General features: G+C 40.3%; 1 protein-coding gene across 3 annotated transcripts in view; it reads left to right on the forward strand.

Annotated features, from left to right (window-relative positions):
- Nucleotides 1-4,894: 4,894 nt before the first annotated feature.
- ASXL2 (ASXL transcriptional regulator 2) overlaps nucleotides 4,895-27,280 on the forward strand; it is a 114,265-nt gene continuing 91,879 nt past the window's right edge. For 2 of the 3 annotated variants that reach the window (XM_040224474.1, XM_040224477.1), the window contains exon 1: nucleotides 4,916-5,302. In XM_040224474.1, the coding sequence (XP_040080408.1) occupies nucleotides 5,246-5,302 (57 nt within the window). In that variant the 5' untranslated portion in view covers nucleotides 4,916-5,245. Of the gene's footprint in view, nucleotides 5,303-27,280 lie in introns of all 3 variants that reach the window. The other variant, XM_040224476.1, reaches the window with a different exon arrangement.

Consider the following 27,280-nt stretch of genomic DNA (forward strand, 5'->3'; position numbering starts at 1 on the left):
CAAAAAGATGTCTTTTTCATAATAGGGGACTGGAATGCAAAAGTAGGAAGGTCAAGAAACATCATTGTATAGGTTTAAGGCATACAGCATGACTGAATTATATATATTGTGAAATGATTACCACAATGGGTTAACAGCATCTCATATAGATAAAATAAAAATAAAATTTTTTCCTTGTGATGAGATTTATCTGACTTTTTTCACTGATTTTGATTTAAGATTCATCTATGTTGTTGGATGTATTAATATTTTATTCATTTTGCTTGCTAAGTAGTATTCCATTGCGTGCATATACCAGACTTTGTTCATCTGTTCACCAGCTGACGGACAATGGTTTTTCACGTTACCCCTTTACAGTCATACCTATTTCCCTCCCTCCACTATCTCCAAACTCTCACAACCAATAATTTATTCTCTATCTCTATAATCTTGTTATTTACACACAAAATAGACATTAAACCAAAAACTATAGCAAGATACAAAGGTCATTATATAATGATAAAAGGATTGATTTATCAAGAGTATAACATTAAAAAAAAAAAGAGTATAACATTTGTAATTATTTGCATACTCAACACAGGAGCACCTAAATATATAAAGCAAATATTAACAAATTTTAAGGGAGAAATATACAGCATTACAATAATAGTGGAAGACTAAAAAATCCGATTTTCAACAATGGATAGGTCATCCAGAAAGAAAAGTCAATAAAGAAACTTTGGACTTAATGCCATGTTAGACTAGATGGACTTAACAGACATTTACTGAACATTCCTTCTAACAGCAGCAGAATATACATTCTTCTCATGTGTACATGGAACATTCTCCAGGATAGATTATATGGTTGGCCACAAAAAGAAATCTTGGTACATTCAAGAAAATTCTATCATGAAAATTTCAAGAAAATTCATGAAATTCTATCAAGCATCTTTTCCAACCATAATGATATGAAACTAGAAATCAATTAAAGGAAGAAAACTAAAAAACTTGCAACTATGCTGAGACTAAACAATATCCTCTTGAACAAACAGTGTGTGAAATAAATCAAAAGGGAAATTAAAAAAAAATCTTGAGACAAGTGAAAATGGAAATACAACATAATAAAACTTCTGGGATGCAGCAAAAGCAGTTTCAAGAGGGAAGGTTACAGAAATAAACTCTTACATTAAGGAAAAAAGAAAGCTCTCAGAATTCCCTGGCAGTCCAGTGGTTAGGACTTGAAATTCTCATTGCTGGGGACTCTAGGTTCAATTCCTATTTGGGGAACTAAAATTTCATAAGCTGCATGCATGGCAAAAAAAGAAAAGAAAAAAGAAAGCTCTCAAATAGACAACCTCACTTTACACCTCAAGGAACTAGAAAAGGAAGAACAAACTAAGCTCAAAGTTAGTAGAAAGAAGAATGAAATAGAGACAGCAAACAGTAGAAAAGATCAATGAAACTAAGAACAGTTTTTTAAGAAGATAGACAAAATACACAAACCTTTAGCTAGACTAACCAAGAAAAAAGAAAGAGGACTCAAATAAAATTATAAATGAAAGAGGAGACATTACAACTGATACTACAGAAATATAATGAATCATAAGAGACAACTATGAACAATTAATCAATCCTGAGTATCATTGGAAGGACTGATGCTGAAGCTAAAGCTCCATACTTTGGCCACCTGGTGCAAAGAGCTGACTCATTAGAAAAGACCCTGATGCTGGGGAAGACTGAAGGCAGGAGGAGAAGGGGATGACAGAGGACAAGATGGTAGGATGGCAACACCTACTCAATGGACATGAGTTTGAGCACGCTCCTTTAGATGGTGAAGGACAGGCAAGCCTGGTATGCTGCAGTCCATGGGGATGCAAAGAATCAGACACTACTGAGTGACTGAACAACATGAATAATTATATGTCAACATTTTGGACATCCTAGAAGAAATGACTAAATTCCTAGAAACAGATAGCCTACCAAGACTGAATCATGAAGAGATAGACATCTGAATAGACTTACCACTAGTAAGGAGATTGAATCAGTAGTCAAAAACCTCCCAACAAAGAAATGTCCAGGACAAGATGCCTTCATGGTGAATTCTACCAAACATTTAAGGAAGAATTAATATCAAGTCTTCTCAAGCTTTTACAGCAAATGGAAGAGGAGGGAACTCTTCCAAAATCATTGTATGAGGCCAACCTAAACCAGACAAGGATACTACAACAAAAGAAAATTAGAGACCAGTATCTCTGAGGAACACCCATGCAAAAATCCTCAACAACATATTAGTAAACTAATTCCATGGTATATTAAAAGGATCATATACCATGATCAAGTGGGATTTATTCTAGGGATGCAAGGGTGGTTCAGTATCCACAAATCAATGTAATACAACACATTAAAAAATGAAGGATAAAAACATATGATCATTTCAATAGGTACAGAAAAAGCACTGGACAAAATTCAACATCCTTTTTAAGATAAAAACTGTCAATAAATTGGTATAGAGGGAATGTACCCCAACATAATAAAGGCCATATTTGATAAGCGCACAGCTATCATTCTCAATGGAGGAAAGCTGAATGCTTTTCTTCTAAGAATAGGAACAAGACAAGGATGCCACTTTTATTCAACATGGTACTGAAGTCCTAGACAGAGAAATTAGGAAGAAAAAGACATGAAGACATCCAAATTGGAAAGGCAGAGACAAAACAGTCACTATTTGCAGATGACAGGATTTTATATATATTAATTGAAAACCCTGAAGACTCCACCAAAAACTATTAAAACAAATAAATTCAGTAAAGTTGCAGGGTATAAAATCAATACAAACATCTGTTGCATTGACTTTTTTTTTGCTACACCATGTGGCTTGTGGGATATTAGCTCCCCAACCAGGGATCAAACCCAGGTCCATGGCAGTGAAAGCCCACATCCCAACCATAGGACCACCAGGGAATCCCCCTGCTATATTTTAATACACTACCAACAAACTATCAGAAAGAGAAATTAAGAAAACAATCCCATTGGCAATAGCATCAAAAAGAATGAAATACTTAGGAATAAATTTAACCAAGGAGGTAAAAGATCTATACTCTGAAACTGTAAGACATTGATGAAAGAAAGTGAAGAAAACACAAATAAAAGGAGATATTCTACACTTATGGTTGGAAGGATTCATGTTGTTAAAATGTCCATACTGTACATAGTGATCTAAAAAGTCTATGCAATCTGTATCTAAATTCCAATGGCATTTTTCACAGAAATAGAAAAAAAAAATCTTAAAATTTGGGCTAGATAGCAAATCCCAGTCAACAGCTGGGAATGGAGAGAGGCTTCTTGAACTGACCTAGGCTTTAGAGTGACATGGTACATACCTAGAGTGTTACAGAGGGTGTCATGAGTTATTAAAGGAATTTGTGAAAATATATTTGTTACCAGTTGCTGCTATGGGGTTGTTTGCTCAATGACTTAAGTAGAAAAATAAGGAAATATCTAGATGGCCTCTCATGCTCCCTATTAATACTTTGTCTGCTAGTGTGTAACAGACTCCTTTTATTTATTTTGGCTGTACCTCCCACCAACCGGGATCTTAATTCCCTGAACAGGGATCAAACTCATGATCCCTGCATTGGGAGCACTAAGTCTTTACCACTGTGTTACCTGGTAAATCCCCTGATCCCTTTTAAAAACTGAGGAAAGGTTATAAATCCTTTTCTCAGAAAATGCACAGCGAATACACACAAAATATTTTTCATAATTTTAGGGGGCCATATACTTCTGAAACCTATCCTGGACTCCAAGATAAGGACTGTTCTCAACTGTCTTTTCTCTCAAGAGTCAGCCCAACTCTCAGTCCTATTTTATTAAAAAAAAAATATTTATGTAGCTGCATTACATCTTTAGTTGTGGCATGTGGGATCTAGTTCCCAATCAAGAATCGAACCCTGGTCTGCTGCATTGGGAGTGCAGAGTCTTAGCCAGTGGACCACCAGCAAAGTCCCTCAGTCCTATTTTAGCATGAGCGACTGAACTGAACTGAACTGAACTGAACTGAACTGAAGTTTAGTAGATCAGAAGCAGGTTCTGGAAGCAGGTGGGTTTGGGAGATTACTAGGTATTACTACACATTCTATTTACTTTGCGAAGTATAAAGACATGAACAGTGCGACGGAAGATGCCACATTCTGGATCTTTCAGGAGGTCGTTATGGTCACTACAAATAATGGTTTCTGACCACAGATCCAGCTGAATCATTCAGCAAATATTTACTGGGCGCCTGATATGTACAGGCACTGAGCCAGGCAATGAGCTCACCAAGATAAAAAAGACATCATTTGTGTCCTTGATGAGACATTCACATGTAAAAGCATGAATGTAGTTACTGGTGGCCTGAAAATAAAGGTTACCTAAGTCTGAGAGGCATTCTGAGGTGGCGGGAAGGACTCTGAGCTTGTGATTTGATTTTTGGCTTCACCACATTCTAGGGCGGCATCACTCAATCTCAGATTGCTTCATCTATCAAGTGCGGCAAATAAGTAGATGAGAACTGTGGCAAATCTTCAAAAAAGATAACCTTTTAAAAAATTAACACGGACAAACAGAAAAGGCAAGTTACAGGCTTATCGAAAATGACAGTTGAGACAGTCGCCCCCAGAGGGAAGAGCCTAACTCTTCTCTGGCTCTACCGACACCGCCGCGCCCTGCACGAGGTCAGAAACCGCCCAATAAACCTTCCGGGACGGACCCAGTTCCGCTTCCGCAGGCAGGTTTTCGCTGTTGGCGTGAGCGAAGGACGCCAGACGCAATGTAGCCTCGGACCTCCCCATTGCGCATGCTCTGGAGGCGAGGCTGAGAACGGAAGGACGGGGGAGTGGCCAGACTCCGCGGCCGGCCGGCTCGCTCTCCCTGTGGCCCCGCGCGGGAGGCGGGGGCGCGCGCACGCTCGTTCGCGCGGCCGGCTGCGTACAGTAGTGACGGCCGCGCGGGAGCGGTCACATGACCGTAGCGGCTGCCTGTACAGTAAGGACCCAATATGGCAGCGGCGGTAGCAGTGGTAACGGCAGCAGGAGGACCGGCCGCCCCATAGACCGCCCCCAGCGCACCACCCCCGCCGCTTCCTCTGCTCCGGTGCTCCTCCGGCCTGACTTCCCCTTTCTCCCACCTTTCCCGGCACCGCGGGAAAAACAGCGCAGGGCAGAGCAGGCAGGGAGGGCGGCCGGAGCCCGGACACGGGAGCCTCCCAGTCAGTTCAAGACCCGACATGAGGGAAAAGGGCCGTAGGAAGAAGGGCAGGACCTGGGCGGAGGCCGCCAAGACGGTAAGGCGGAGGGAGCGGACGGGAAGGCTGGAGGATTTCGTTCCCTCGCCGCCCTCCCTCGGTCGCAGGGGAAGGGAGGTCAGTGGCACTGCGACCCGGCTAAGGGGGGCACAAAACCGCGCGGCGAGGGCGGCGGTTAGTGTCGGGCTTGTGGTCCCTGTGGGAATGGAGGCGCCTAAGCGGAAGAGGGTCGCCGCGGGGCTGTGGCTTCTCCCCGCGTCTGCGATGGTTCCTCTGTGGTGTTTTGAAGCTGCCTGTCGGAGTCACTGCCCTCTCACCCCGACTCTGTGGTAGCCCCTACCCCAGCATGGGGAAGTCTGTTGTGCTTGCACAGTAACCGGTTCTACTCCCTTGTGCGGCTGAGGAGCCCCCATTGGATGCGGACAGGAGAAGGCTTGTGCGAGCACCGAGCCCCAGAAAGAAGAGGGGAGCGGTGGAACTGGGTAGAATTGACCCGCTGTAGCAGGCACACCGCCCGGCTCCGGGGCCCCTGCTTGTCTGGGCTCCTGGATCCGGCCGGAGGTCACGAGGCTCTTGTTTTATGTTTGCTGTTGGAGCCGAAAGTGCAGGAGGTGTTTAGAAACGAAGTAACAGGTGGGACTTGCAGAAATTTTTTTTTTTTCCTGTTTCCGTAGAGACCTACTCTGAACAAGGCAGCAATGCATGGTGGGACCTGTAGTTTTACCCGGCCTTGACTTTTCCGTAGCTAAAGTGGTGATGGCCTCACGAAGTTGTGATTAGTGGATAAAACCATCGTTTTTTTCCTTCTAAATTTATCTTAACGAAATTTAGAGGTAGGTTTAAAAAGTAGAGTATTGAGGATGAGTGAGAAACTTTTATGTTTTTTATGAAAAAGTTAAAAGCGTCCATGTATATATATTTAGAAATGAAAGGTTTGGAGAAAGTCAGGTTCGTTCCATCTTCTGAGGGTGCAGCAGAAAAGTAATAGGACGTAAGACAGCAGCGATTTAGTGTTGGGAAGTGAGAAGGATTGGAAGCATTGTTTTTAATGGTGAATCATGACAATAATACCTGTATAACCTGGAGAGCCCCTCTAAATGAAGCCCCTCTTGATGGTGTGTTGTATGTTTTATTTTTTAAAGAGGAGTTTTCTAAATAGTAACAAATGTTCACTGTGGGGAAGTTAGGGAAATTATAGTATTTTAGTATAAATAAGGAAAAAAGTCATGTGTTTAACCAAACTCTGTTAACATTTGATATATTACCGCCTAGTCTTTTTTCTTTTGTTTATTCATTCTTGCACATTTGCTTTGTAAATCTCGTGCATTTGTTTTGTAAATGTTGTGTTTTAGAGGATTCATGAATCTTAAACTTGTTTGTCTCTTTTAGTAGGAAATGTGGAAAAGTTAGTGAATAAATAAAAGCACATTTTATTTGTTGAGTGCTTTCATTTACAGTGTATCTACATAACTGTAATTGCTGGTCGTTTCCCTCCAAAGAAAAAACTCTAGAAATAATTTTGTTGGGTGGTGGGGAAATTCCTCCTTCACAAAAGGAGTGAAGGAGGAATTGTTCTACTTGATCAACACTACCTTAAGACCTCTTTTATTTAAAGAAGGATGGTAAATTTTATTCATAAGTAAACAGATCCCAACTGTCATTGTGTTAATTTTAAGTCTAGAATTTCATGAGTACTTTATGAATTCTCTCTTTGGATAAAATAGTCTACTCTTTGGGAGATTGTGACAGGAAAACTTTGCATCTACAGTCTATTTTCCTATAGTAAATTATTATGTTTGCTCATTTATAACAAACATTTTAAGCCTTAGCTAGTTATGTGCAAGTAGTATTTAGAAGATGTAAAGACTAGAGCTAATCAGTAGAGCTTTGAGTTCCTGAAGCGATTAGTATACTAATTAGTGGTTTGGTATTTTTGTTTGATTCTGGCAAATATATAAGAGCTCAGACTAAATAAAAATGAATTTTAGAAAGAGAATGGTGACACTAAAACTTTTTTCTAGTAGCCAAAATCTAGAAAACAGTACTCTTTTTTGTCATCTATAAAGTGAGTAATTAAAATAAACCTCAGTGTTCAAAAGGATTCTGTTTATAGGAGAAATAGGTAGAAGTAAATGTGAGAAGAATAAACAAAAGTAAATCTTTAATATTTTCAGACACAGAATAATGAGATCAGAAAGTTAGTGGTTTGACAGAGATAACTTTAACCTAAATTAGGAAACTGTATATTTTATCAGATTAAGAGAACCAGGAGAAGCAAGTCTTAAACTTACCTCATAGGCATTAAGGCCAAATGTTCTAGGAACAGTTTCAGAAAGGATATATTAAAATTATTCATTGAGTATAAGGAATATCTACTTCATATTTCATTGTGTTCTTGGTACCTACATTATAGAGCTATCCTGTTTTAGAGAACATTATTAAAATGGGATTGTGTTCCTGACCAATAATAGAGCAATAAATAAATAAAATTATTTCACATATATATGTATTTATATCACATATATTTGTGATTTGGGGTGTTGTATGTATGTGAGAGAGCTATACAAATTGATACAGGGTTGCTGTGAACAACCTGAAAAGGGAAAAATAATATGATTCATAATTATATAATTATAAGATTATGCCAAAGTCTGATTAAATGTAGAGAATAGATGGGTTCCAATAACTGAAGACATCACACAGAGAAATAATGGAATTAAGATTCAGTTGAACTTGAATGCTCATTCACAACACTGGATTGTGTCCCTACTGATCTTCTATTTGTCTCATAAATACACTAGTTATAAAAAGCATATTTATTGGCTGCACCCTGTGGCTTGCAGGATCTCAGTTCCCCCACCAAGGACTGAACCTAGGCCATGGCAAGACTGGAATACTAACCCCTAGGCCTGCAAGGAGATCTAACCAGTCCATTCTGAAGGAGATCAACCCTGGGATTTCTTTGGAAGGAATGATGCTAAAGCTGAAGCTCCAGCACTTTGGCCACCTCATGCGAAGAGTTGACTCATTGGAAAAGACTCTGATGCTGGGAGGGATTGGGGGCAGGAGGAGAAGGGGACGACCGAGGATGAGGTGGCTGGATGGCATCACTGACTCAATGGACGTGAGTCTGAGTGAACCCTGGGAGATGGTGATGGACAGGGAGGTGTGCTGTGATTCATGGGGTCGCAAAGAGTCGGACACGACTGAGCGACTGAACTGAACTGAGGCCACCAGGGAACTCCCATTACGCGTTTTAAATTTTAAAGGTAGCAGTGATAGTAGTGATGATGTGATTTGGATAAGAGACCTGCAGTATGGTGTTTGGAGCAATTAAAACAGAAAAATTTGTAGTAAGCCAGAGATACTGAAAATCATTACATTGACTTTAGAACTGTGTTCAAAGTTACGTGCATATTTTTTTTTTAAAGTAAAAGAAAGCATTGTATCATGTACACATTAGGTGACATCCCTGAGGAATTTAGCTGTTTTTACAAAATAGAACTTTCAAAAGAGTATAATTTTGTTGATACCATTTTTTTTTTTTTTGAAGTTTTTCCTTGTCACCCACCACAACTGGGGACACATTAAAAGGGAAAAATGTTTTTTTTGGACAAGTTTGTTGTGATTGTAGGTGAAAGAGAGCAGCAGACCTTGGAGACTGCACTAGGTTATCTTTGAGGAGTGAAGTGGTCCGAGTGTGCGTGAAGGATGGGTGTTGAGAGGTGAGAACAACAGGCAAGTATAGATCTTTAGCATGTGATTTCTAGACTGAAGAAAGTTTTTTTTTTTTTTTTTGTATCTAGACTTCACTTAGTGGTTAATGCTGTTTTGAAAGTATATAGGTTTTTAAATTTATGTTATTTACCGAAAGTCATTTGGGCTTCCCTGGTGGCTCAGCAGTAAAGAATCTGCCTGCAGTACAGGAGCCACAGGTTCTAGCCCTGGGATGGGAAGATCCCCTGGAGGAGGACATGGCAACACACTCCAGTATTCTTGCCTGGAGAATCGCCATGGACAGAAGAGCCTGATGGGCTACAGTCCATAGGGATGCAAAGAATCAGACACCACTGAAGCGACTTAGCACACTCGCCTAAAGTTATTTAACTTTAGGGAATATAGTGGAAGAAAATTTCTATTAAAGGAATAACTCTTATAAGCTAATTACCTTTTTGTAGGAAATATTGAAAATAGAAAAGAATTACTTAAAAGTAAAATGATAAAAGCTAAGTCACTTCAGTCGTGTCCGACTCTGTGTGACCCCATAGAGGGCAGCCCACCAGGCTCCCCCGTCCCTGGGATTCTCCAGGCAAGAACACTGGAGTGGATTGCCAATATGTAATGATTAGAAAGAAAAAAGTCTTAAAAAGACTTTAGGAAAAAAAAGATGTATTAACTTAGAAAATTTCAGTTCTCTTAATCTTGACCATAAGTAATTGTCTTCTGTTAGGAGTATGGCCAGGCCTGGGGATATCTCCTTGGACCTGTATTGGTTGGCCAGAGTCTTTGTATGTCCATGTTTGTCTTACGTTTGTACTTGTAAATATTAGAATTTCCAGGAGAGTGTGGATCTTGGAAAACCATATTAAAGCAATATATTGTTTTTGTAATATTGTTTTATAGAAAGTAAAACTGGACAAAAGGTTCCTGGAATATGTTAAAAATAGAATGAGAAAGATTGTGAAGAGCAGGAGTGAAAAACTGAGAAACTGCTCTAACCTATATTTTTCAAAACCAGTTTTTTTGAGGTATAATTGACATAAAATTATAAGATTTGATACGTTTATGCAGGTCTGTTTGTGCTAGGGGATTCTTTGCTTGAGAGATCTTCATTTTTGTCTTAATACCGAAGTAAAGTTCCCTTGTATTTTGCCCTTATATTTTGTATTATTATTTTCAGTTCATCCTTCCTTCTGTCCTCTTCTCATGTTCCCGCCTTGAAAGCCCACAAACAAAGGAAAAAGGAAGGAAAGAATATCTTTTTTGAACATAGAAGTTAAAAATTCTGTGGAAAGTGCTGCTGCTGCATCTCCTAGAATTATGACAGGAGCTGAGAAAATGATGTCAAATTTGCAGAAGTCCTTGCTCTTTCCTCATCCACAAAATCTATCTACTTTTAAAAGGCTGTGCAATTTTGCTGTCAGTGAAAGGGCATTATGTTTTCACTATAAAAGCTATCTGGAAGGAGGCCAGTTGTGTGGAAGATACAACTACAGGAACCTGATAAGTAAGGTTTGTCTGCTGTCTTCATCCTTTTTATTAATACATGCATGCATACTACGTCGCTTCAGTCATGTCCTACTCTTTGTGACCCTATGGACTGTAGCCTGCCAGACTCCTCTGTCCGTGGATTCCCTGGGCAGGAATACTGGAGTGGATTCCCGTGCCCTCCTCCAGGGGCTCTTCCTGACCCAGGGATCGAAGCCGCATCTTTTCTGTGTCCTGCATTGGCAGGCGGGTTCTTCACTGTTAGGCCCCCCTGGGAAGCCAGAAGACTGGGAATGCTCCACTAGTTCTGTTTTCTTTCTTCCTGTATCTCCTAGAGGCCATCCTCATAGTGAGAGTGTTGCAGTGTTGTGCAGTTTAGTACTTTTAGTACAGTTTGATTTATCATGTTTTTAGTGTTTTTAAAAGGATTTTGAGCATACTTAAATTTAGAATTCTTTAGATATGACTTAATAGTGTTAGTTTTCTATTACAGTTTGTGTGGAGGGGGTTTTCCTTGCTGCCTGTAGGCTTTCTCAAATAGCGGAGAGCAGGCGCTCCTCTTTGCTCTGTTGGTTTTTCTCCTTGCGGAGCACAGGCTCTAGGCACACGGGCTTCAGTAGTTGCAGCCCGTGGGCGCATTAGTTTCGGCTCTCCTGCTCTGAAGTGTGGGCTTAGTAGTTCTGGTACATGGGCTTAGTTGTTCCTCGGCATGTGGAATTTTCCTGGATCAAGGATTGAACCCATGTCCCCTGCATTGACGGCGAATTCTTACCCACTGTATCACCAGGGAAGTCCTAGACTCATTATTTTTGAAAAAGTAGAACGGCAGTATGTAGAGAGTCTTGGATGAGTCACTATACTGAAAATAGGAATTAAATGCATATGCAAATATTGAAAATAATTTAGTTGCCAAACTGAAATTAACGTGCTTAGTCACTCAGTTGTGTCTGACTCTTTGCGACCCCATGGATGTAGCCCTCAAGGCTCCTCTGTTCATGGGGATTCTTCAGGCAAGAATACTGGATTGGGTTGCCACGCCCTGCTGGATCTGTAGTCTTTGCCATTTTGGTACTTTAACAGCGTTTCTTTAGTTGTTTTGTTCAGTAGAACTTGATGGAAGTGGTCTGTATCTGTGCTGTCCAGTACACTAGCCACGTGTGGCCATTGAGCACTTCAGATGTGACTAGTGGGACTAAGGAACTGAATTTTGAATTTCATTTAATTTTAATTAAGCTTAAATACCTACATTTGTTTAGTGGCTGTTATAGAATAACTTCCTATGCTTACTGACTTTCTGTGTATTTTTCAGTAAACTTGTCTGTTAAGATTTTTGCCCTTATTTTTTTTCTTGCTTCCTGGTCTTTTTTATACTAGTTTCTAAGAGTGCAGTGTAGATTAAGGAAACTGGCCCTTTGTCATATGTGTCACAGATCTGTTTCCCAATTTTGGCTTTGACTGATATATGCATTTTTTATGTTAATATATTAATAAATAAATTTGCCAATCTTTACCTTTTGTGTTTTTTTAGGTTTTAAGTCCTATTAAGAAAACCATTCTCAAAGATTATAAATGAGTGCTTTAAAAAAATGTTTAGCTGTAAAGGTGTATATTCCCCAAATAAAATGCTTATTTTATTATGAACAAGTAGGGAGAAATTCAGTTTATATGTATCAGTAAGACTGTGCTTCTTGATGGCAGAGACTTTTCTTTTAAAGGTTTCTACCTGCAGAAATGAGTGCTAAATCTTTGTTGTTGTTTTTCACCTTTTTTATTGGCGATAAGACACTGTTGTCACTTTAAAGATAGCACAATTTGAGTAAAATTAGTCAACTATATTAAGTATTGTTTGCCAGTATTGTTCAATACCTCTCTCTTGTTTGTGAAAGAAAGTTATTTCAAGACACACCACGATATTTGCCTTCCAAGACCCTTTTGAATTACATTTGGACATTTCTTTGGTAATTTTACTTGTCACCTTGCTTGACAAAACTAAAATTGGTTAATTGTAAAAACACATGTACTGAGTCCTGAACATCAAGGGACACTGTAAACCTAATGAGTTACTGCATCTTCTTGGTAATTTGCTCTTTTAGTAAAAATTATATTGTGAAACACTTGTCATTTGGAAATTCTTTTGCTGCTGATGTTTAGCAGCAAACATCATTGATGCTACATTGAGAATGGACTTTGAGTAGCTTGGGGTGGCCCACATCATCTTGAATCTTTAACCCACTGATATCTGAATTATTCAGTAGTTGGTTTAGCCATATTCAGTTTCAAATAAAGTGCTTAACGATGTTAGTGACTTATTCTAAAGAGTAACATAAAATTTTTAATGTGTTGCTATTGATTTTATAGTTTCCTATGTGATTTGAATGGTTCTGGCAAATTTTATAAGTTTAAATGGATGGTACCCATGAAATTGATATTTTTGGAAAGGTTTTCTCTTTTACATTGTGTGTGTGTGAGAGTGAGTGGTGGAGAGGGGAAAGGAGAAAGATGTCAAAAAGATGGGTTACAAGATAAAGATAATGAACACTTTTCATGTATATCATTAAACACCCATGAAAGATGTAAAGAGGAATATAGGACTATATATATATGTGTGTGTGTGTGTGTGTGTGTGTGTGTGTGTATTTTTTGGTATCTCCCAAGCAGTATGCAGTATCTTAGTTCCCCAACCAGAGATTGAACTCATATCCCCTGCATTGGGAGCCCAAGGTTAATCATTGGACCTCCAGGGAAGTCCCAAGACTATTTTTATTAGCAGCTTGGGAATAACCTTAACAATCTGGATCTGATTTTGGTTGTTTAATTTATTGAGCTTATTGTGTCAGCTTGGACAAGTCATTTAAAACAGTGCTCAAACATGAGTGTGTATAAGAATCATCTGGGAAGCTTATTATAATGTAGATGATTATTCAGTAGGTCTGCAGTGTAGCCAGAGATTCTGCATTTGCAGTAAGTGCTTTGGTATAAGGACCACACTGGGAGTTGTGGGACTTTAGACTGCTGCTGCTGCTGCTAAGTCTCTTCAGTCGACTCTGTGCGACCCCATAGACGGCAGCCCACCAGGCTGTCCCGTCCTTGGGATTCTCCAGGCAAGAACACTGGAGTGGGTTGCCATTTCCTTCTCCAATGCAGGAAAGTGAAAAGTGAAAGTGAAGTCGCTCAGTCGTGTCCGACTCTTCACAACCCCATGGACCGCAGCCCACCAGGCTGCTCTGTCCATGGGATTTTCCAGGCAAGAGTACTGGAGAGGGGTGCATTGCCTTCTCTGATGATTAGGCTAGAACGTGTGAAAAATTCTTTGATGATACCTGGTACGTTGTTGACGTCCCTGGTGGCTCAGTGGTAGAGAACCCATCTGTTAATGGAGGAGATGCAGGTTCGCTCCCTGGGTTGGGAAGCTGGAGAAGGAAATTGCAACCTACTCCTGTATTCTTGTTTAGGAAATCCCATGGATGGAGGAGCCTAGTCGGGTATAGTCCAAGGGGTTGCAAGTGTTGTAAGCATGGTTTTTTAATGTTACTGAAAAATTAATAAATGTAGATCATCTTATGTTTCTGAATGAGAAAATGAATATTGTACAGATGTTATTTCTTATCAGGTGCAGAGGTTTGAAACAGTTCTAATGAAAAGCTTTCTAGTCTCAGGGATCCCATTTGCCACTTGTTTCCCAAGGTCAGTGTGGAATGAATGACAGAGACCTGAACAAGCTGTGGACAAGCTTGGGAACGCAGTGGAAGCTCCATATCATGCTTTAGGAGATTGTGTGCCAGGTCCCTCTCTTGACTTACTTAGACTTTGTGAACTGCTCTGGAGAAAGCATGTAGCAAGGAATGGCAGGCAGCCTCAAGTTGCTGAGTGACTCCTTGCAAAAAGTCAGCAATAAAAAAGCAAGGGACTGAAACCTGCCAACAAGTAAGGTTCATGGTAAGCCTGGAAAAGAATCCCAAGTCTCAGATAAGTTCACAGTCCCAGCTGTCACTTCTGTTTCAGCTCTGTGAGACCCTCAGCAGAAGACCCTCTTAAGCCATGGCCAGAATCCTGGCTCAGAACTATGAGATAACTTGGTATTGGGTTCACCTAAGTTTCATCATAAACCATAATCACACCATAAATTTGTGTTGTTGGGGCTGTATAGTAGCAAACTAAAAGTAATATTAAAATCTAGTGAAGGAAGGAACATGGGAAAGTTGGTCTCAGAGAGGGTTTGGCCTGGATATTCAAGGGTGAATATGGATAAAGGTATTCCAGGCAGAAGGAAGGCTGAAAAAATGGAGTGTATGTTTTATGCATGCTGATTTACCTTTGAGTCTTGTGAAGTAAAGTAAAAGATAAGGCCAGAAAAGACAATCTAGGATCCAAATGTGGAGAGTTGTAGAAGTTGAACTGACAGATATTTTTATTCTAGTAGTTTTAATGTTTTTCTGCAGGTGACAACATCATTGTCTGTGTTTGGGGCCATTTGTGGGGTGTGTTGTAGAGAGCTGAAAAGTCTAGCTACAGAGAGGTTATCAGGGTTAGAGTAGGGCTCTTGAATTAAAAGGATGCCTAGGGGTATACATCCCCCCCCCCCAATCATTCAGTGTTTCTTACTATATACCTATTCCTTGTACACCTCTCATGCTTACAGGTGTCCAACAGAAGCCTATGCTTGAGTTCTGCCAGTCTCCTGAAGTCTTCACCTATATAGGAGGTTCTGGCATGTTCTTCAACACAACAGAATTGTATGATTCTTGAGAGGGAAAAAAGAAAGCAAACTCTTTCCCACTTCATTCTAGCTTATGTTGATTTTTCTTTTCTCTGAATTCTTATGCCACTGTTCTTCCTATTGCACTATCCTTTGTGCTGCTGGTCTTCTGGGTTGTTGAGTTGGAGAATCAATCAGGAGTCTGTGTTGCACAACTCCAGGGGGAGCCATTCATATTCACATATTGTATTTTATGTGAATATTGCTTTCTAGAGTTATGCATCACAGTGACTCTGGGTTCCATGATGCTTTTTGTGAAAACATCATTAAACATTAATTTATTTGGACTTCCCTGGTGATGCAGTGGATAGGAGTCTGCCTGCCAATGCAGGGGACATGGGTTTGCTCCCTGGTCTGGGAAGATTCCACGTACTGCAGAGCAATTAAGCCTGGGTGCTGCAGCTACTGAGCCCACATGCTGCAGCTACTGAAGCCCATGCACCTAGAGCCAGTGCTTCTCAACAAGAGAAGCCATGGCAATGAGAAGCTGGCGCGCTGCAACCAGAGAAAGCCCACGAGCAGCAATGAAGACCCAGCGCAGCCAAAAATAAAATAATTTTAAGAATACTGGTATATTGCAGTTCAGTTCAGTCGCTCAGTCGTGTCCAACTGGTATATTTATTTCTGATCAAATTTAAGAATATTTTTGCTAGGAGAAAAACTATTATAGGTTTGTGATAGGGAAGTCACACCTTGAGAACAGATGGGTGGGCAGCAAGAAGGGCAGCTTTTCTAGTCTTTTTAGTATTGGATTTGCTTCATGTGTATTTCCCAAGTCTGTTTCCTGCAGACGGAGGTGGTAGCAAATGACAGAGGTTTGATGAAAGTGTTTCCTGTTAGCTATGTGGTTTTTTGTGAACGCTTTACTTTTTAGACTTTTTAATATGGTGAATTACATTGATATTTCAAATTTTGAATGGCCTTGCTTTCCTGGGGAGATAAACCTTGGTTGTTTATTATACTTTTTATATATTGCTGGGTTTGTTGAGGACATTTATGGTTATGTTCATAAGGAATATTTTGTAGTTTTTTTGTATTGTTTATGTCTGGCTTTGGTATCAGGGTAGTGTTGACCTCATAAAAAAGGAAGTCTTCCTCTGTTTCTCAGGAAACAGAGAGATTACAATTGATCCTCACTATTCATGGATTCAATACAGTTGACCCTTGAACATCCTGGGTGTTAGGGATGCTGACCCTCTATACAGTCGAAAATCCTCAAGTGACCTGTAGGCCACCCTCCATATCTGTGGCTCCTCATCCATAGATTGAACCAACCTTGAATTGTGTAATACTGTAGTTTTTACCGTTGAAAAAAATTCCTTGTATTGGTGTGCCCATGCAGTTAAACCTGTGTTGTTTGAGGGTTAGCTGTATTTGTGGATCCACCTGCTTGCTAAAATTTACTCCTCATCCCAAAATCAATACGTGGCACTTTTGTCTATTCAGGGACATTGGTTGAGTGGCAAAACATTTGTCACCTGACGCTGAGATCTCTGCTGAAGTCAAACAAGGTGGTGCTGGGCCTTCTTGTTTCAGCTCTCATAGTGAAAAATTGGTCTGTTTAATGTCATGGTGTTTGCATTTTTGTGCTTTTTGTTAGGCTCTCACTATTTAAAATGGCTCCCAAGTGTAGTCCTGAAGTGCTGTCTAGCATTCGTTCTTAAATGCAAGGAAACTGTGTGCCTTATGGAGAAAATACCTGTGTTAGATAAGCTTTGTTTAGGTGTGAGTTACAGTCCTTTTGGCCATGAGTTCAAAGTCAGTGAGTCAGTAACATGTATTAAATAAGATACCTCTAAACAGAATCACAGAAAACAAGGTTCAGTTTAGTTCAGTTCAGTCGCTCGGTCGTGTCTGACTCTTTGGGACCCCATGAATCACAGCACGCCAGGCCTCCCTGTCCATCACCATCTCCCGGAGTTCACCCAGACTCGCGTCCATCGAGTCCGTGATGCCATCCAGCCATCTCATCCTCTGTCGTCCCCTTCTTCTCCTGCCCCCAATCCTAAGGTTACATTGACAAAACTATGACCAGAGGCTTGTAGGAACTTTGTATTTCACTTAGGAGCAGTGGATCAGTATTTGCTAATTTAACATTCATGGTGACTTTACAGAACATAACTATTGTGAATAATGAGAATGGACTGTGTATAGAACTGGTGTTATTTCTTCTTTAAACATTTGATGGAATTAACCAGTGAAGCATTCTGGGGTCTAGAGATTTCCTTGGTGGGAGCATTTTAACTATGAATTCAATTTCTAGTATAATTATAGAGCTATTCAGATTTCTTGTGTAAGTTTTAGAAGTTTGTGGTTTTCCAGGAGTTGGTCCATTTCATTTAAGTTGTTGAGTTTATGTCTGTAGAGTTGTTGGTAGTAGTCTCTTACTGTTTGCAGTCTGTAGTAATATATCCCCTCTTTATTCTTGATACTGGTTATTTGTCTTTTCCTTTTTTTTTTTTTGGCTACAGATTTATCAATTTAAAAAAATCAATTGAAAGAACCAGCTTTTGGTTTCATTAATCTTTATCTTTTTGTTTTCAGTCTCATTGATATTCATTATCTTTATTGTTAGTAGTAGTCATTTTTCATACCCGGCCTGCCACGCCCACCCCACCCCACCCCACCCCCGGCCACCCCCGCCACTACCCTCTGGTAACCACTAATCCTTCTGTGTCTTGGGTTTGCCTGTTCTGGACAGTCCATATAGATGGAGTCCTACAACATGTGGCTTTGTGTGTTTCTTTTTTTTCACTTTAGCATAATGTTTTCAAAGTTCATCCATATTATAGTGTGTATTCTTTTTTTGTGGCTGAATTAATATTCCCTCTTGGCTATACCACCTTTTATGTATCTGTTTATCAGTTGATGGATATCTGGATTGTTTATACTTTTGGCTGTTATGAATAATGCTGCAGTGAATATTTTGTGTACAACAAATTTTAATTCTTTCTGGTATGTAGGAGGTGAATTGCTAGGCCATATGTTAACTCTGTGTTTAACTTTTTGAGGAATTGAATTATTTGTCTTTTTGTTGATGTCTAAGAATTCTTCATATACTGCGTCAGTTCAGTTGCTCATTCGTGTCTGACTCTTTGCGACCCCATGGACTGCAGCATGCCAGGCTTCCCTGTCCTTCAGTATCTCCCAGAGCTTGCTCAAACTCATGTCCATTGAGTGTCAGTGATGCCATCCAACCATCTCATCCTTTGTTGTCCCCTTCTCCTCCTGCCTTCAATCTTTCCCAGCATCAGATGTCTTTCCTATGAGTTGGCTTTTCACATCAGGTGGCCAAAGTATTGGAGCTTCAGCATCAGTCCTTCCAATGAATATTCAGGATTGATTTCCTTTAGGATTGCCTGCTTTGGTCTCCTTTCAGTCCATGGGATTCTTAAAGAGTCTTCTCCAACACCAGGTTCAAAAGCATCAATTCTTCAGCCCTCAGCCAGCCTTCTTTATGGTCAACTCTCACATCCATCCATACATGATTACAGGAGAAACCATAGCTTTGACTGCATACATGTACCTTATCAGACAATATCAGACAATCAGACACACAATATTGTCTTTGTGGGTTCTTTCACCTTTTTTTAGAAATGGTCTTTAAACATATTTTAATCAATCACTTAATTAGACTGCACTGGGTCCTGGTTACAGGACCTGGTTGCAGGATCTTTAGTTGTGGCACGTGAACTCTTCATTGGGGCATGTGGGATCTAGTTCCCTAACCAGGTTCCCTGCATTAGGAGCTCAGATTCTTAGCCACTGGCCCACCAGGAAAGGCCCTTTACTTTCTTGATATGTCCTTTAGCACAATTTTTTAAAGTATTTTAACTTCAATTGCATTAATTTTTGACTGTGCTGGATCTTCATTGCTTTGCAGGCTTTTCTCTAGTTGTGGCAGGCAGGGGCTGCTTTCCAGTTGCGGTGCGCTGGCTTCTTACCGCAGGGCTGCTGCTTCTGTTGTGAGGGCTTCTTCTGTTGTGGAGCACAGGCTCCAGGCACACAGGCTTCAGTAGTTGTGGGACGCAGGCTGTAGAGCATAGGCTCAATAGCTGGGACTCATGGGCTTAGTTGCTCTGCAGCATGTGGGATCTTTCCAGATCAGGGATCGAACCTGAGTCTCCTGCATTAACAGGTGGATTCTTTACCACTGAGCCATCAGAGAATCTCCTGGAAGCGGACCTTTGATCAAACATTTGAAAGAGATAAAGGAGCAAGCTTTGCGGGAGCCCTCTACAGAGAGGGAGCAGTCGGTATGAGGACTCTGAGGCAGGAGTGTGCCATCTTGGTCTAGCAACTATGAGAAGGCCTGTGTAGCTGAAGTAATGTGACTGAGGAAGAGAGATGTAGGAGTTGAATCGGGGAGGCAGCATGTTCATTATTCGGGCTATACTCCCATTTCCTAGAATTCAGGGTAGATTTTCCTGTCTTCTTGTTCCAGTTTACCATCCAGCTCCTCTCATACCAAATGTCCTCTGGAGTAATTTTGGATTGGCATTGGCCTGTGGAAGGTAACATCCTTCTCTGTGACAGGTGATGGCCAAGGTTTCAATTAAAAAAAAATGTAAAGTCCTTCAGAGGCTTTCAGAAAATTATGACTTTTTTAAAAAAAGTTTTAATACTGACATTATTCAGGATGTATCAGCTTCCTGGTTTTTTCAGTGTTCTTTATGCTTTATTTCTATAGTAAATTACTTTTATCTGTATTATGGCAACTAGGATCTGTATGTCTGTTGGATTAGGTATTGTTGAATTTGTTGTCTCAAATTCTCTTCTGACAGAATAGTGGTTTTACTGTTAAAATATTGAACACCTACCATGTATATAGTAGAAATAATGCTAACTAACTTACATGGAAACCTTTTAACAAATAGGCCAAAAAGAAAAGGAAAATAAGCTAATTTTACTAGGTAGTCGTGTATGTAAATTATAAATACAGCAATATAATAAAACAACACACCATGATTAATCAGAATTTATTCCAGGAATGAAATTTCCTTTTGTTATTAGGAAATTATTAATTCATCAAATTAATCGGTTAAAAATGAGAAACTATATGTAGAAATGGTACTTGCCCAGCTCCCTAGGCAAGGATTTTATTTTCCAGACCCCCTGTATCTAGGTGGTGCCAAGTGACTGTTGTTGCAGGGAAATGTGAGCAGAAATAATGTGTCACTTCTGGGTCAAGGTATTCAAGAGCAGGGTGTGCCCACTGAATAGGAGTCAGGTGCACTGAACTGTTAATAATATGTTCACAGCTGAATAACTGTTTATAATGTAATAATAACTTGTATTGTGTTACGCTAATGAAATTTTGGGATTTGGTTATAGCACCTAGTGTTACCTCACAGGTATGAGCTACAAGATTATCTCACATGTTAAAAAAGCAGTTATTTAAATTCAGTGTCTGTTCAAAACCTTTTGATTATACATACACATACCCAGGAAGGTAAACTTAATTAGAATTTCTTTCTGTGTATGAATGACTTAAATATAACTGACTCTATGTTTGGCTTATTTAAATTTATTTTCCTTCTAAAACAGCAGTCTTGGGAATAGCGGAAATAAAACTCAGCATATTGTCCTTTAAAAAAAAAAAAGGACATACAAAACTTCCATTACCTGCCTGCTTTTGTTGTTGTTGTTGTTTTTTGAGTTTGGGCAGAAAGATATTTTTATAACATAAAGAATATTTCAGCCTAGTAGCCAACATCACATTGATAGTGAAACACTAGAGATAAACGTATGGAAAAATGGAAAATACAACAAGAAAACTTGCTTTCATTATTTTATTTAACATTCTTTTAGTTGTTGTAGCCACTGTAGTTAGGCATGAAAAATAAATGAGTTGCAAACATTAAAAGAAGAAAAAAGTTGCTATTTGCAGATACTGCTGCTACTGCTGCTAAGTCACTTCAGTCATGTCCGACTTTGTGCGACCCCATAGATGGCAGCCCACCAGGCTCCCCCGTCCCTGGGACTCTCCAGGCAACAACACTGGAGAGGGTTGCCATTTCCTTCTCCAGTGCATGAAAGTGAAAAGCGAAAGTGAGGTCGCTCAGTCATGTCCGACTCTTCACGACCCCATGGACTGCAGCCTACCAGGCTTTTCCGTCCATGGGATTTTCCAGGCAAGAGTACTGTAGTGGGGTGCCATTGCCTTCTCCAAATAAGCAGTCATAGTATCTGCAAATTGGAGAAGGCGATGGCATCCCACTCCAGTACTCTTGCCTGGAAAATCCCATGGACGGAAAAGCCTGGTAGGCTGCAGTCCATGGGGTCGCTAAGAGTCGGACATGACTGAGCGACTTCACTTTCTCTTTTCACCTTCATGCATTGGAGAAGGAAATGGCAGCCCACTCCAGTGTTCTTGCCTGGAGGATCCCAGGGACGGCGGAGCCTGGTGGGCTGCCATCTCTGGGGTCACACAGAGTCAGACACGACTGAAGCGACTTAGCAGCAGCAGCAGCAAGACTGTTTATTTATTAGAAATCCCCAAAGTATCAACTAAAAAATCTAGGTAAGAGTTCAAAAGGATGATTGTTAAAGTAAATATATAAATGGAGTTCCTATATCCCAATAATTTGGCTTCCCAGGTGGCGCCAAGTGGTAAAGAACCTGGCTGGCGATGCAGGAGATGAAAGGTGCTGTTTTGATCCCTGGGTCAACAAGATCCTCTGGAGAAGGAAATGGCAACCCACTCTAATATTCTTGCCTGGAGAATCCCTTGTACAGGGGAGCCTGGCAGGCTTCAGTTCATAGGCTTGCAAAGAGTCAGACACAACTGAAGTGTCTATGCATGTACACAGAAAGTTGAATAAGGAATATATAGAATCTAGGTGGAGAAAATACAAAATCCTGGGAAAGGATAGAGAATAGACTTGAAAAATCGAAGAGAGTGAATTTGCACCTATATTGGAAGAATCAATATAATAAAGAGATTTTAATTCTTGTCAAGTAAATTTATAAATTTAGAGCAATTCCACTCTGACAAAATAAATCAAAACTCATCTGGGTTAGACTAAGAATATATATTTTTTAAAGAAGTGTACTGAGACATAAATTATATCTCTAGAGATTAGCATGTATTGCAAAGATACAGTGAGTAAAGCAGGATGCCAATGATGTGTAACTGGACAAGAATGATGCTGATGAATAGTATAGATGTGAAAGCCCATAGGCAGTCAGATATATCTAAGAATACAGTAAACAGGTAATGCTGAAATCTAATCATCTTGAGGAAAAAAAAATATGTCTCTGCTTCATACCATACACCAAAACAAATTACAGGATTGATATCTATCAGTTCAGTTCAGTCGCTCAGTCGTGTCCGACTCTTTGCGACACCGTGAATTGGAGCACGCCAGGCCTCCCTGTCCATCACCAACTCCCAGAGTTCATTCAGACCCACGACCATCGAGGCAGTGATGCCCTCCAGCCATCTCATCCTCTGTCGTCCCCTTCTACTCCTGCCCTTAATCTCTCCCTGCATTAGAGTCTTTTTCCAATGAGTCAGCTCTTCGCATCAGGTGGCCAAAGTATTGGAGTTTCAGCTTTAGCATCATTCCTTCCAAAGAACACCCAGGACTGATCTCCTTTAGAATGGACTGGTTGAATCTCCTTGCAGTCCATGGGACTCTCAAGAGTCTTCTCCAACACCACAGTTCAAAAGCATCAATTCTTCGGTGCTCAGCTTTCTTCACAGTCCAGCTCTCACATCCATACATGACTACTGGAAAAACCATAGCCTTGACTAGACGGACCTTTGTTGGCAAAGCAATGTCTCTGATTTTTAATATACTATCTACATCTGTGTCTCACGGACTTTTGGACTCTGAGGGAGGGAGAGGGAGAGGGTGGGATGATTTGGGAGAATGGCATTGAAACATGTATACTATCATGTAAGAAACGAAGCGCCAGTCTATGTTCGATACAAGATACAGGATGCTTGAGGCTGGTGCACGGGGATGATCCAGAGAGATGATATGGGGTGGGAGGTGGGAGGGGGATTCAGGATTGGGAGCTCGTATACACCCATGGTGGATTCATGTCAATGTATGGCAAAACCAATACAGTATTGTAAAGTAAAATAAAGTAAAAATAAAATTAAAAAAAAAAATGCTATCTAGGTTGGTCATAACTTTCCTTCCAAGGAGTAAGCGTCTTTAATTTCATGGCTGCAGTCACCATCTGCAGTGATTTTGGAGCCCCAGAAGATAAAGTCTGACACTGTTTCCACTGTTTCCCCATCTATTTCCCATGAAGTGATGGGACCAGATGCCGTGATCTTCGTTTTCTGAATGTTGAGCTTTAAGCCAACTTTTTCACTCTCCTCTTTCACTTTCATCAAGAGGCTTTTGAGTTCCACTTCACTTTCTGCCATGATGGTGGTGTCATCTGCGTATCTGAGGTTATTGATATTTCTCCTGGCAGTCTTAATTCCAGCTTGTGTTTCTTCCAGTCCAGCGTTTCTCATGATGTACTCTGCACAGAAGTTAAATAAGCAGGGTGACAATATACAGCCTTGACGTACTCCTTTTCCTATTTGGAACCAGTCTGTTGTTCCATGTCCAGTTCTAACTGTTGCCTCCTGACCTGCATACAGGTTTCTCAAGAGGCAGGTCAGGTGGTCTGGTATTCCCATCTCTTTCAGAATTTTCCAGTTTGTTGTGATCCACACAAAGGCTTTGGCATCATCAATAAAGCAAAAATAGATGTTTTTCTGGAATTCTCTTGCCTTTTCTGTTACTCAGCCGATGTTGGCGATGTGATCTCTGGTTCCTCTGCCTTTTCTAAAACCAGCTTGAACATCTGGAAGTTCACGGTTCACATATTGCTGAAGCCTGGCTTGGAGAATTTTGAGCATTATTTTGCGTATGAGATGAGTGCAATTGTAAGGTAGTTTGAGCATTCTTTGGCATTGCTTTTCTTTGGGATTGGAATGAAAACTGACCTTTTCCAGTCCTGTGGCCACTGCTGAGTTTTCCAAATGTGCTGGCATATTGAGTGCAGCACTTTCACAGCATCATCTTTCAGAATTTGTAATAGCTCAACTGGAATTCCGTCACCTCCACTGGCTTTGTTCATAGTGATGCTTCCTAAGCCCCCTGGACTTCACATTACAGGATGTCTGGCTCTAGGTGAGTGTGAGTGATCACACCACACACCATCGTGATTATCTTGGTTGTGAAGATCTCCTTTGCACAGTTCTTCCGTGTATTCTTGCCACTTCTTCTTAATATCTTCTGCTTCTGTTAGGTCCATAGCATTTCTGTCCTTTATACAGCCCATCTTTGCATGAAATGTTCCCTTGGTATCTCTAATTTTCTTGAAGAGATCTCTAGTCTTTCCCATTCTGTTTTCTTCTATTTCTTTGCATTGATTGCTGGAGGAAGGCTTTCTTATCTCTCCTTGCTATTCTTTGGAACTCTGCATTCAGATGCTTATGTTTCCCCTTTGCTTTTCGCCTCTCTTCTTTTCACAGCTATTTGTAAGGCCTCCCCAGACAGCCATTTTGCCTTTTTGCATTTCTTTTCTGTGGGGGTGGTCTTGATCCCTGTCTCCTGTACAATGTCACGTCTATAGGGCTGTATAAATGTATATGTATAGAGTACAGGTAATGGGGGCTTAAGGGTATAAAGAATTTACATATCTAACTCTCTTACCAGTAGAAAACAGTGATAATGGTTTCTAAGATAACTTTCTTCACATATGTATAACACCCTCCACCGTAAGGAGTTAAATGACATTTACAATTCTGCAACTTGCATTTTTCACTTGATAATGTCTAAATGTCTATGCATATCTGCACAGAGTGCTGCATTGTTCTTTTTCTTCACATTATTTCATTAAGAAAAAATTGAAAACCCAGCAAATTTGAATAAATTTTACCCACCGTATACCTACCACCCAGATTCTACCCACTAACATTATCTATCCACGTTGCTCCTTTAAAAAATGTGGTAAAATGCATATAAAACTTACCATTTTGATAGTTTTAAACTGTACAGTGTTAAGTATATGCCTATTGTGCATAGACTGTAGAACTTTTCATCTTGCAAAACTTAAACAACTTAACCAACACTCCCCTTCCCACAGTTCCAGACAAATGTGTGTGTGTTAGTCGCTAAGTCTTGTCTGACTCTTTGTGACTCCATGGACTGTAGCCCACCAGGCTCCTCTCCTCCGTGGGATTCTCCAGGCAAGAATACTGAGTGGATGCCAGGCCCTTCTCCAGGGGTTCTTCACTATTCTACTTTGAATTCCTTTGACTATCTTACCTCATATGGGGGCTTCCTGGGTGGCTCAGAAGATAAAGCATCTGCCTGCAATGCAGGAGACCTGGGTTCGATCCTTGGGTTGGGAAGATCCTTTGGAGAAGGAAATGCCAACCCACTCCAGTATTCTTGCCTGGAGAATCCCATGGACAGAGGAGCCTGGTGGGTTACAGTCCATAGGGTTGCAAAGAGTTGGACACGACTGAGCGACTTCACTCACTCACCTCATATAAGTGGCATCATGCAGTGTTTGTCTTTTTATGACTGGCTTATTTCATTTAGCATAATGTCCTCAAGGTTCATTGTGTTACAGCATGTTTCAGAATTTCTATTTTAAGGCTGAGTAATTGCATTGTATGTGTATACCACATTTAAAAATCCATTCGATTTGTTGATGGACAGTTGGTTTGTTTCCGCCTTTTACCTATTTTGTAATACTGCTGTGAACATGGGTATACACAGATCTCTTTGAGATCCTGCATTTGATTGTTTTGGATATATAACCAGAAGTGACATTGCCAGATTCTGTATTTAGTCTTTTGAGAGGAACCACCATACTATTTTCCATAGCAGCTGCACCATCTTACGTTCCCAGTAGCAAAGCACAAGAGTTCCAGTTTCTCGACATCCTTGCGAACAGTTGTTGTTTCGTGTTGTGTGTGTGTTGTTTTCTCATCCCAGCCATCTTAGTGGGCGTCATGACATCTTACTGTGATTTTGACTTGCATTTCCCTAATGATTAGTGATTATTTTTATATGCTTCTTGGCCATTAGTATATCTTTTTTGGAGGAATGTTTTATTCAGGTCCTTTGCCCATTTTTAAATTGTTTTTTCTATTGAGTTGTAGGCGTTCTTTATATATTGAATATTAACCCCTTACAATTTGACAGATATTTTCTCCCATTCTGAAGATTGCCTTTTAGTGTTGATGGTCTCCCTAGATGCAGAAGAGTTTTAAGTGTTGATGTCATTCATCTTAACTATGTATGTTGGCTGTGCTCTTGATGGCCACATTGCTTTTCTTTGATGGTGGCATAGACGATTATTTGGCTACTCAGCAATCTATTTTATTACTTACTGGAATTTAGGTAATTTTTAGCTTCATGATATTACAAACATGACTTTCTAGTAAATATTGTTGTACATATTTAGGTACTTGTAAGAATATAATCTTCCAATTAATTTTTGTATCTGGGAATTGTCAGGACAAAGGTGTAGCCAGCCAAGCTTAGAGAGTGCCGTATTATTCTTGAAGAGTTGTTCCTTTTTACAGCACTGGCTGACAGTGCCTCCTCCCTACACCCTGTCCCATGCTGAACTTTCAGTCCTTTTCATCTTTGCCTATTAAGTGGGTGAAAAGAATATGGTTTTGATTTCAATTTCTATATTTAGATTTGTATGGCTGTGGTTGAACATCTTTTTAGGTATTCACTAACCACTTGTATTTCTGTTTCTCTAAGCTGTCTTCGTTGCCAGTTTTTTTTCTTTGAATTGGTGTTTTTCTCCTTGATTTATAATACCTTTCTCTGTATGTGATATGTTTCCCAATTTTTTCAACTAGTTTTCCTTTCAGTTCAGTCCAGTCACTCAAGTCATGTCTGACTCTTTGTGACCCCATGGACTGCAGCACACCAGGCTTCCCTGTCCATCACCAACTCCCGGAATTTACTCATGTTCATGTCCATTGAATTGGTGATGCCATCCAACCATCATCCTCTGTCGTCCCCTTCTCCTCCTGCCTTCAGTCTCTCCCAGCATCAGAGGCTTTTCCA

This window comes from Oryx dammah, unplaced genomic scaffold (genome assembly GCF_014754425.2).
Source record: "Oryx dammah isolate SB20612 unplaced genomic scaffold, SCBI_Odam_1.1 HiC_scaffold_25, whole genome shotgun sequence".
NCBI lineage: Eukaryota > Metazoa > Chordata > Mammalia > Artiodactyla > Bovidae > Oryx > Oryx dammah.